This window comes from Alexandromys fortis, unplaced genomic scaffold (assembly GCF_014885135.2).
Source record: "Alexandromys fortis isolate MF-2015 unplaced genomic scaffold, M_Fortis_MF-2015_v1.1 scaffold_335, whole genome shotgun sequence".
NCBI classification, from domain to species: Eukaryota; Metazoa; Chordata; class Mammalia; order Rodentia; family Cricetidae; genus Alexandromys; species Alexandromys fortis.
The window spans coordinates 654,299-666,523 of NW_026068218.1; the positions used below are offsets into that span (position 1 = coordinate 654,299).

Consider the following 12,225-nt stretch of genomic DNA (forward strand, 5'->3'; position numbering starts at 1 on the left):
ATAAAGAGAAAAACAATGGCTATGCTGGTACTCATAGGCACAAAATAAACACATATCTGTAACTATGATTTGGATGTGAAAGTGAGAGAGAGCAAGTGAGATGGACAACACTTTATATGTTGCTTTCCAAAGCCATCCACTTGGATGAAAATCTCATTATTTCGTTTATTTTTACAGTTAAACAGAATACCATTGTTTTTGGATATATGTTCAAGACTGGTACTGTCAGATCTTACCAAAAAAAAAAAAAGCTGTATTTTTAAATATCTGAAAAAGTTCAACAAATATGTTCCATAATGGCTGAACTAGCTTAGTCCAACCAGGGGTGAATAAGAGTTCCTCTTTACTTCACAGTTCCAAGTATTTGTAGACGCTTTCTTTTTTATTTATTTAATTTTATGTGTGAGAGTATTTTTATTACGTGTATGTATGCGGCTTACATCCAAACTTGGTGCACAAAAAGTCCACAGAAGAAGCTTTGATCCTCTGGACTAGAGTTACAGACAGTTCATAGAGTCATAAGTAATCACAATGGGTTATGTGTAAAAATCCAAATGTGTAACACAGACAAAACACATCCTTGTTCAAAAAAACCTTATTGATCAGGAATGTAAGTATATGAATATACCAAGTTGTGAGAGCTGTGCCTGTTGGAGAATTGATTCTGCCCATAGTTGACTGAGTGAAAGGAAACTTTCAACTAAAAATATATACAAAATAGAGACGGTCAGATTTGTGACAAACATAATAAATGTAGCAAACTAGATACTCAGGAATTTGTAGAAAGAAGTCCTAGGGCAAGACAACCTCAGAAAGGGATGGTGATTTCTAAAATAGTAGCTGAAAACAGAAAATTTTCAGAAAGAAATTCTAATTATGCAGATTATAGGATCTAACATGTAATAATACCTGTATATAAACTCCTAAAATCAAGTAAATCAGATGGGAGATAACGGTGTTAGAAAGCAAGGGGCCACACATGTTAACATAATTGATATCATTTTCCCTATTGAATTTTTTAATAAAGATTAGAATGTTTTATTGGTTGTATAAAATTACTTTGAATATTTACATATACATAAATTAGTATGGAATTCTATCATTACTAAATAATTTTCTGTTAAAACTTAAAATTCTTTTAATTACTTACTTATATTTCTTCAGATATAATTATTACAATACAAATTCATAAATGGTTGACACAAAGTAAATTCTGGAGATCTATAATATACAAAAGTATGGTAGATATTTTCAAACATTAAAAAATAAACTTAAGCAAAGACATGTTGAAGATAATTAATGGCCTATATCAATTTACAATAAAATCTGTAATCATTTCATGAATGTACACGTCTATCAAGAATTTTCTTAAGAGCTGACTTGACATCCTTATTTCTCAGGCTGTAGATCAATGGGTTCAGCATAGGAACAACAGTAGTATAAAACACGGATGACACTTTCCCTTGATTCATGGAGCTGACTGATGATGGCTGTAAGTACATGAATGCAGCAGAACCAAAGAAGACAGCGACAGCAGACATGTGGGAGCTGCAGGTGCTGAAGGCTTTGGTCCTGCCTTCAGTTGAACGAATGCGTAGGATGCTGACAATGATAAATATATATGAAGTAAAGATCGTCAAAGTAGGAGTGAGGATGTTTATTGCACTTAGGAAAAGGACCAATAATTCATTGATGTATGTGCTAGAGCAAGACAGTTCCAAGAGTGGAAAGAGATCACAAAAGTAGTGGTTAATCACATTGGTCTTGCACAAAATGAGTCTCAACATGAAACCTGTGTGAACTGATGACCCAATAAAACCCAAAGTATAAACTCCCACTGTGAGCCAGAAGCAGAGATGATGAGACATGGTGACATTGTAAAGTAAAGGATTGCAGATGGCAACATAGAGGTCATATGCCATTGCAGCCAACATGTGACACTCCGAAATGGCAAAAAAAGAGAAAAAGTAGAGTTGAGTCATGCATTCAGGGTAGGAGATGATGTTCTTCTCTTTCAGAAAATTTTCCAGCATTTTGGGGGTAATGACAGTGGAATGGCAGAGGTCAATGAGAGACAAATTGCTGAGGAAATAGTACATAGGAGTTTTCAGGTGAGAAGTGAGCCCAATCACTGTGATCATGCCCACATTGCCCACTACTGTGATGATGTAGATTCCTAAGAAGAGGAGGAAGAGGGGCAGCTGCAGAGCTGGCTGTTTGGAGAGACCAGCCAGGATGAAGAGAGTTACCACTGAATGATTTCCAGTATCCCCTTTCCTGTCAGAAATTTAAAGAGAGAAAGTTCACAGAGTGGGTAGCTGTTGGTGTGTATGTATGCACATGTGTGCTTAGAAATCATGTGAAGATTTATTTCATCCCTCCTCAGTTTAGGCAACATACTGTATGATCTTTTATACTTTTTATGTGGTTCAATCAATGACCCATGATAAAATGTATGACACAGAAAAACAGGTCTTAGAATCAAGAGAGATGGGAGAAATCTTTAAAACACTGAATCAGCTGATTTTCTATATCACAAGAAAGATTATCTTTGAATTCTCTCTTTTCTTCAGATATTAAAATATACTAGCACCATGAAGAGTGACTAAATGTAGTATTGACCTATAGTAGAGAATATTTGCAAATGTTTTCTATGACTTCTTAATATAGGACTAACCCATGTACAAAGTAGTAATTTTTATGTTGACTCATTTTTAACATTACAATCCCAAACCAAAATTATGTCCCAATTTTTTCCACACTGTCCTACTGACTCTTGAAGATAGGAATATTACTGCCTTTCTGAGAATACCAATTTTATCCTTTTTAGATTTTCAATGAATGATAGACTTCTATATTTTTCAGACTTTAACAATCACTAGGAAATAAACACAATAGCTCAAAGTTATGCCATATTTTCCACCAGATAAACTGGAGACTCTTGTTGGTCCAAATAGAATGGACTTTATGATTGAAATGATAGAACCTGAGAAAATATTTACATTTATAATTTACAAAAAAAGAGTTTGCCATAAAGTATTTCTTATGCTCTATATTGTTTACTTTTTATAATTACATAGTTTGTAGAATTTGCATGAAGTATCTGTATGGATTGGGAAAACTCAGTTAGGAAATTAACCCCAGGTCACAGGTTCTGGTGCTTTGGGAACTTGCAGGTAAAAGACAGCCACAGGGTGGTGCCACTCCAATGAACAATATGAGGTAGAAAAATGGGAGAAAAAGAGAAAGTGCAGTGGTTTGTGCACTCTGTGGTTAAGTGGACAAGAAGAAGCAGGGCAATGAGGAACAAGGCATTTGGGTCCATAACATGTCCAGCCTTGTGTTGCTGCCAAATACAGTATCTATATCCTTGGATTTACTGCAGCTTGGCTCTGTGTTGATGTCCATGTACCATATTGCCACTTAGGGCCATTGGGATGCCTGTGGTGGAACATGCTGCTAAACTAAACCATGCCATACTAAACTTAGTAGTCTGAGATGCTACCAGAGGCCATTGTGATATCTGGGTTCAGGCTGTGGTTAAGAGCCATATCTAGGTCCATTGACCTATGTCAAGGTTTATGATAATGTCAATGTCCATGTTACCACCAGAGTCCATGTGACAACTAGTTCTGGTGGCCTAGACAACAGAGAGCTGCCTCTTCTTATTGCAGAATACCTCAATAGGAAAGCTATCTAATTGTTTCTGAATGAACTGTACCCAGTGGCATGGGACTGGAAGAGCTGGCCCTGATTATCAATGGCCTTCGGAGGACTATACTCCTTGACAGACTTTGCACCTTAGATCTGGCTTCACCTCTCACTTTGTAGTTGGAGACCTGGCCCAACATAGGAGAGGTGGCCTTGGCACTTGGCTGAGCTGGTAGTCCCATTAGAGTCCTGAAATGACCAACTCAGCCACCACCAAATTCCACATCCAGGCCTTTGAGTTGATCTTCCCAATCATCAACCCCATCTGTGAACCCCTGGAATATGTGAAGTGACAAGACATAAAGAATCATAGCCTAAGGTTTTCCATGATTTGTAGCAAGAACAGATTATCTAAGAGAGGTTTGGTGAGGGTCCTGTACTGAATGTTTACCAGAAGCCAGATGATTTAAGAGAAATATAGCTTAATTCAATGAACATTTACAAGCAAAGCTGTTTGAGAAAAGGGTATATACTGTTTGATACATTTCAGCTCCTGAAGTTGCTATAAAAAATGTATACATTATGGAAATGTGGAAAATTCAGAGGAGCAAAGTGAGTTTTGTTTGTTTGTTTGTTTATTATTTTGTTGTTTCTATTTTTTTTATTTTTATTTATTTGTTTATTCATCTTGAAGGGTGGAAGCTACCGGGGTGGAAGGCAGACATGGAAGGATTAGAAAATGAATGGGATTGGGTTGCATGATGTGAAATTCCTCAAGGATCGATACATTATTATAAGAAAAAAAGGAAAAATAAATTCTACCCTAAATTGATAATCCTAATCAGATATATGATTCTTCCAAAAACTGATGCAATTTTTATTGGCATTTGATAATGAATAAAATTGGATATAGAAAATAAAAATTCATAGTTTTAATATCTAAGAAACAGTTGGTTTCATAACAAGTGTCAATAAAACCCTATCACATGAAGAATAGTATAAATGATGGGATGACTAACTAACATAGCACAAAAACATATAGCACACAACATTAATATCTAAATACTTGACTCATTGTTATTTTCAAGATGTGTTGTAAAACTCCCCAAACTTCTTAAGAGCAGAATCACTGTTATCTGTACTATGTGAAATGTACATTAAATATTTCTATCAGTGGAACTCTAAAAACACTAGTAATTCTTTAGAATATGCTCTATGGGATTTTTCTCAGAAATATCTTTTATTCAACTAGAAATATACTTTTGGAGGCTTTTACTTGTTGCTGTTGTGTTTTGTTTTTCCTAAGCATAGTTATCTATAGCTCATGCATAATACTTGTTACAGTGCAGTATTTCATTATATTTTAATTTTTTATGTAGTCCATATTTTCCCATATCTCAAATAAAGTTCAGTCTGCTTCTTTGTTATAAAATGATTGATATTACCATCTAACAGAGAAGTTTTATTTTATTTTATTCTGACATATAACCTGATTACAAAAGAGGAAATGTGGACATTCCTCAATTTTAATACAAATAATTTAGAATCTTTTTGTAAAATCTTATCCAAAAATCCTATATCATAATCGCAGTTCTGAAGATGCTTAATATTGAGAAGCAGAATTAATACTACAATGCTCTGTGTACCCAGAAATATACTCCTTTTGCTTACACGTACACAAACATACAGCTTTTATAATTGTAACTTGGCATGCCAGAATGTTTTCCTCACAAAGTTGCAAATTGAGTACAGTGTTTTATATCATGCCTTGCTTGTGGCACTTCTGAAAAGCAACATATTCTATTTAAAATTGCTTAATGAATCTTACAATGAACAGTCATTCAAAAGGACTATGACCAACCCTTACATTGCTACAGGTGAAAGAAATAAACAAGCAGAGCATACTAATGTTTTCCCTAGCAGTAGGTAAGGGAGGCTAAGAAAGCCTGTTCATCAAAAAGCCCTGCTCCTAAAATGCACAAGTGTAATACACATATATGTTTATGTGCATCTCTGTGTAGATTAGGAAAGAAATAAGCACAGGGGATTATGAAATTACAAAGATAAAGCCTGAATTTCAGACCTACCCTCCTTCCCAGAAAACTTGGAGGTCAGCATTTTTCATCTCCATTCTTCTGAAGGGAAACGGACTTTGAGGGCTTGAACAATGCCTACTCAATCATTTTCTTTGAGTGACCAATCTTGCTTGGTCTCTAATGAGGATGACACACAAAGTCAATTGTTGTTTAACAAAACCTGGTATATGTGACTGTTGTTTTATGCTGGATAGAGAAACTAATAGCTATCAGGAGAAATTATGATTAATAAGTTCCCAATAGAATCTGATCCTACTCCTCAACTCTCGGGAAAATCAACAATAAGTAATTGTATTTCCCCTGTGGTATGCACACAACCTTGACAAGTAGTTTTCCTTCCTTCTCTGTAGACTGAGGATTTAAACAGGAATGAGAGAGGTAGCATTAGAGCTCAAGGTGTTTTAATAATATTGTCCAAATTCTACATTTAAGGAAATTGTTATACCTAGACTGCAGGAATTGCTAAATGTAGTTACTAACAAGAGAAAAAAGAGAAAAAGTAGGCCCTAGTTCTAGGGAACTCACTAGGCTGAACTGATGTAAAAATTACAAAAGTTGTGCACACCAAACTTAATGTGTAGTGTCTTGAAGAATTTCTTATTCAGGAGCAGACCTGAGAAGCCTTTTTTGTTGATAAAGATAATTAAGAACTGTGAAAATATGTGTGTGTGTGATACAAAATATATTTCACAAAAATCATTTGTTGAAAAGTTGCATTTAGTGTTATATTGTTTTTAAAATAGTTTCACTCTAATGGTGTTACAATTACCTTTACCATTCCCTTTCTTCCCTCAGTGCTATTCAAGTGACATCATTCCAATAGGTACAGATATACATAAATAGATAGATAGATAGATAGATAGATAGATAGATAGATAGATAGATAGAGATAAAGAGATATATTATCTATATATAATCTGATGAGTCTATTTTATTTCTATGTCTATTGTTTCAGGGCAGACCACTCTACCTTAAAAAGCTAGCAAAGGGCTTTATCTCTGTAAGCGGCTAATTATCCTCCCTACTGTTTTGATAGTTTATAGTATTTATTTATTTATTTATTTATTTATTTATTGCTGATAATGAATTGGGTGGAAATTTATTTTAATACTATTATTTGGCTGCCTTTGGGACCAGCCTGGTTTACAAGACAGGCTCTAAAGCTATAGAGAAACCGATTTCAGAAACAAAGCAAAACAAAAACCCAATTATTTGGTATACATATTATCTTACCATTTATTAAAGATGAAGACAAACTTCTTTCTTGAATAGTTGATATGCTAGTATGAAGAACATTTTCAGCACTTTTCAGATTTGAATGATATTTTTATCACACTGATACATCTCTAGAACAGAAAAAAAACATATCTAGGGCCATTTCAGAGATGGTTGAAAATTCTGACCTAATCCTAAAACCAAAATTTATTTAGCTAATTTGTGTGTATGTGTAAATCCTAATTTATCAATCCAACCAACAGTTTTTAAAGACAAACTCTCTTTAAATTTTTTTTTTAAATATTAATCTGTGTACATCCCAACAGCAGTTTTCCCTCTGTCCTCTCCTTCCATCTTGCCCCATCCCCATCCACTCCTCCTTTTTCCTTAGAAAAGGGCAGTCAGAGGTAAATTAATGACATCCAGCTTCCATCCTAAGGAGGCAACTGTATGTGATATGGACGCTGGGAGATTGCTCAAATCTGTCTTGGAAGGCTGCCTACTAGAGCAAGCCATGGTTTCGAATGGAAGCAATAAAAGAGGGAGATAAAGGCCAGCAACCCCAAACCAAGAGGGATTGTCTCACACAGACAAGTAATTCAATGAGAACCATTGAGTTTTCTCCATTTTCTCCTGTGAGTAATGCAAGAAGAACTCTGAGGTCGTGTTGCCCTGGTGAGTGTCCATCTTCACCATTTACTAACTGTGTGACTTTGGGCATTGCTTTTTTTTTTTCTCTTTTCTGGTTTATAGTTTTTAGTTCATGTGTGAAACTCTGTGAAATTTACCCCTTTCCATGAAACAGTCTATTGATTTGATTTTGTGTTGGTCTTGATTATGCTATCATTTTTACAAAAATCAGTTTTACAATGCACTTTCTGATATTATATTTCTTATAAGCTTTCTGCTCCATCTTCTGTGATGTCCATGTGCTGTGGGGCAATGGTCTATTTTCTGTCAATTATATTTTAAATAAATGCTGATTGACCAGTAGCCAGGGAGGAAGTATAAGCGGGACAACCAGACAGGAAGTAGACGCAGGTCAATAAGAACAGGAGAATTCTAAGAAGAAAGTCCTGGTCTGCAGTCCTGTCTCAGCCACAGAAGAACCAAGATGTGACTTCCTCACCGAATAAGGTGCCAGCCACGTGGCTAGCATAGACAAGAATAATGGGCTAATATAAGTAATAAGAGTTAATAAGAAGCCTGAGCTAATGGGCCAATCAGTTTATAACTCTGTGTGATTTCTTTGTGACTTAACAATTGCAGAACCTAGCAGGACAGAAACCCGGACCAAAAAAAAAAAAAAAATGGCACCCAACATGGGGCACCAATTGTTGCAAGGAGGGGCTGCTTGTTTGTCCCAGCTGCACGGCTAGCTTAGCCCCAAAATAACTACACAGAAATTATATTAATTAAATAAATGCTTGGCCCATTATCTCTAGCCTCTTATTGGCTAACTCTCACATCTTGATTTAACCCATTTCAATTAATATGTGTATTGCCACATGGCATTTGTTTACCAGGAATGATTTGGCATGTCTGTCTCTGGTGGCTCCATGGTGTTCTTCCCCTAATCTGCCTTTCTTCCTCCCAGCATTCAGTTCTGTCTTCCCCTCCTACCTAAGTTCTTCCCTATCAACTAGGCTAAGTCAGCCTCTTCATTTATTAACCAATGAAAGCAACACACAAACAGAAAAAACTCATATTCCATCCATGAATCACAGACACAGGATATATAGTGTAGACGCTGGGATTCAATGTTTCATTGATCTCTGCTTTATATCTATCTGTGGAATTCTGTGATAGTTTCTATTTGCTATAAAGAGTCTTCTTTGATGGGCAGCTGCACAAATCTGTGGGTATAAGGACAAGATTTAGAATATAGTAACATAATGTAATATAATGTATTGCAATATTTTATAATATTATTGTGCAATATTTTTACTACATTATATGTAATATATAATACATTTATACACACATAATTACACACACATGGAAATTAAACCGCTTGGACTGACAAGGCATGCCACATGTACCAGAGATCAGCCAACTCCTAATCCTTTGCTGAAGGAACTTTTGAGTGGTTTAACTGGATAGATCAAATGACTCTTAATATAATGTAGGCTGACACTGCAATCATAAATACAGAGGGCACTGTTGTTAGCCATAAAGTGAGGAAGCCATGTCTTATTATAACAGAATGATTTGACATTCATGAAAATGATACACAAAAGGTTTTCAATGAAATGTGTCTGTCTAATGTTTGGAAGTACAAGATGGAATCAAGAAAACTCTTCAAGAAAAGAAATTATTGTAGACTGCCGATGAACTGAGTGCAGATCCTGTTGAGATGTCAGAAGAACATGCCCATCCAGCAGCACAAGTATACTTTGTTTGTTGGTCTGATATTTCAAGAAAATATGTAATAAAGTAAATATAATTTTATTCATTAGATATGATGGCTGATTTTTAAATGCAGCTTAGCTAGACTTCAACAGGTGAATATGGAGAGGTATGTTGTCTGTCTGGACAGGACACAGTAGAGAGGAAAGAAAGAACATTTTGGGGGGAGATATCTTCCTTTGTCTCCTAAACAGATTTTTGGATGGTTATACAGAATAGTGACATAAAAGAGTCACAGCTAACATATAAAATAAAATATAAATATTTGGTGTTCAATAATTTCATAAACTATTCTAGGAAGAGGTCAAACAGAACAGTTTCATACCCTAGCATGCAATTCTGAAACTGAAGTGACACTGGGTGACTGTACAGGCAGCAAGATGTCTCTGTCATTTCTAGAGTTTTGAAAGTTGCTTACTTTTTATTTACTTGGGTAATATATCCTTCTGGAGTCTTTGATGGAGTTGAAGAATAGTTAGATAGTTATAGTTATAGTTTTCCATTGTTATGATAAAAGATAAAATAGATACAAATATTGTAAATATAATCCTTGCTTGATAATTGTTTTGTTATATGTAATTTTACTATGTTAAAGTTAAAGCCTTTGTTTTTTTGTTTAAACAGAAAAAGGGGACATTGTGTAGAAGGTTTTTCTGTTTATGTATTGTTTTCATTGGTTGAATAAAGAAACTGTCTTGACCTTTTGATAGGGCAGAACTTAGATAGGTGTGGAAAAGAGAACTGGATGCTGGGAAGAAGAGCAGTGTGGCAGATGCCATGAATGTCCTGCCTGAGACAGATGTAGGTTAGAATCTTGCTAATAGGTATCACCACAGTCAGGTGGCAATACACAGATTATTAGAAATGAGTTAAATCAAGATGTGAAAGTTAGCCAATAAGAGGCTAGAGATAATGGGCCAGGCAGTGATTTAATTGCTACAATTTCTGTGTGATTATTTCTGGTGTAAGCTAGTGGGGTGGTTGGGATGACAAGCAGCCCACTCGCTCCTTACTAAAACTAAGAACTATAAAGTTTTTTATTTTTTAAATTTCATTTTACATTCCCACCCCACCTCCCACCCCCTGCTTTGCCCCCCCAAAGCCTAACACTTATCCATTTCTCCCAAATGTTAAGTGCTCCCATGGGGAGTCAATAAAGTTTGGCAATCCCCATCTGCAATAAGGCTAAGAATGGCATCTCACCATAGGGAATGTGCTCCAAGACGCAAGCACATGTAACAGGGATTGATCTTGGTCCTACTGCCAGGGGTCCATCAGAGAGTCCAAGCTTCACTACTGTCTTCCACATATGGAGGGATAAAAATTAAAAAAAAGAAAGAAAGAAAAAGAAAAAAAAAACACATTCAGAGGCAGTTGCAGGGGCAATGTAGAGGCAGGAATGAAAAAGAAACAAATGGACCTTTTACTTTCCAGGACAAGTGAGATGAATTCTTCTTCACTGTTGTAAAGAAAAAAATCAGGATTTTGTTTGCATGTAGTTATTTCTGTAGGGTTGAGGCTTTGTGTTCTTTTCCTATACAAGATTTAAATGAACTGATACTTAAACACTACTCTGCTCGTGCCTTATGCAAAGTAAAGCTTGATGATGCATTAACTATCTTTAGATTTTTCTAACCTATAATCTCAAGAAACTTGTACCTGGTGCTTTCAAACTCTCTTCTAGATCTAACTTTTTCCCTAGATTTCAGTAGTTTTTTTTTTTTTTTTTTTAAAGAAACATCCAATGTTAGATCCCTTTTAATGAAGACTATGATTTCTGTGTGCATATATTTCATATATCATTAACCTTTCATTTTGGATACAGCATTAGCTCTGGGTAGCCTTTGTAATGACTGTTAAAATATGCCTGAGAAAATTTGTTTTCTTGTTGGATAAACACAAGAGGTACGTGAGGGTAAATCCTCATTTGTAAAAAACCTGATGGGATCGTGTATTAAGGTCCATGTTGGAAAAGTCTAGTTTGTGATATATAGTGGGTTTTCCTTGATTGGAAAGTATGAGAGTGTAATACTCAGCTGTTCACAATCACCTATTGTCTTTATAGGAAGATAGTACCTGACAGAATATCCTGTTTAATTAAACCCTCCTAGAGTTAACTCTTATTTTATAAATAGTGTTAAAGTTGCAGTCCTCTGTGTATAGTGTATATACATTCAAAAGTTTTCTTATAATATTAATCTTTATAAATTTATTTGGTTTTTAATTGTTTTCTCTTATTTCCTACTACTATTTTGTTTATCATTAGTCATTTTGTTTATCATTAATCTGTCCTTGGGTGTTTTGGGGTAAATGAGTAATTGGATAAAGCAATAACAAATTGATGTTAAAACGTTTCCTTTCCTACCTCATTCTTCTCCTTCACAATTGTTCATGATTTTTAGGATGGGGCTTATCATTTGTCAGAAAAATTTTCCAATTTTATTCTTTTCCCATATGAACAATAATAAAAATTGATGCTAGAGTAAAAGAATATATCTTACGTTTTTGAAACTCAGAAATGTAAGCAAACAAAGCACCATGACTCTACATGAAGAAGAAATATGAATATGGGATTGTAAGGAAATGATGAGTCAAACAACAGTGCAAAGAATGTTGACTTGATAACCATAAAAATGGATAGTAATCGGGTTCTGTTTTTTATTGCCACTCTGGTTTAAGAAAGTGGAAACACCGTATAAGTAGGACTACGGTAGCCCTTTGCTTACATATACACTAAGATAGTTCTCTCTATATATTTAAATCTCAGAGTTAAACGTCAGTTATTGTAATCATTTAACATACAATCCAAAAAAATACTTTTTGAATCATTGCCCAAGAGGTCAAACATCCATCT

General features: G+C 35.0%; 1 protein-coding gene across 1 annotated transcript; it reads right to left on the reverse strand.

Annotated features, from left to right (window-relative positions):
• Positions 1-1,337: 1,337 nt before the first annotated feature.
• Positions 1,338-2,264, reverse strand: LOC126493499 (putative olfactory receptor 8G3). The gene has a single exon (XM_050130517.1). It carries the CDS (start codon positions 2,139-2,141, stop codon positions 1,338-1,340), a length of 804 nt encoding a protein of 267 aa, XP_049986474.1. The 5' UTR covers positions 2,142-2,264.
• Positions 2,265-12,225: the final 9,961 nt, after the last annotated feature.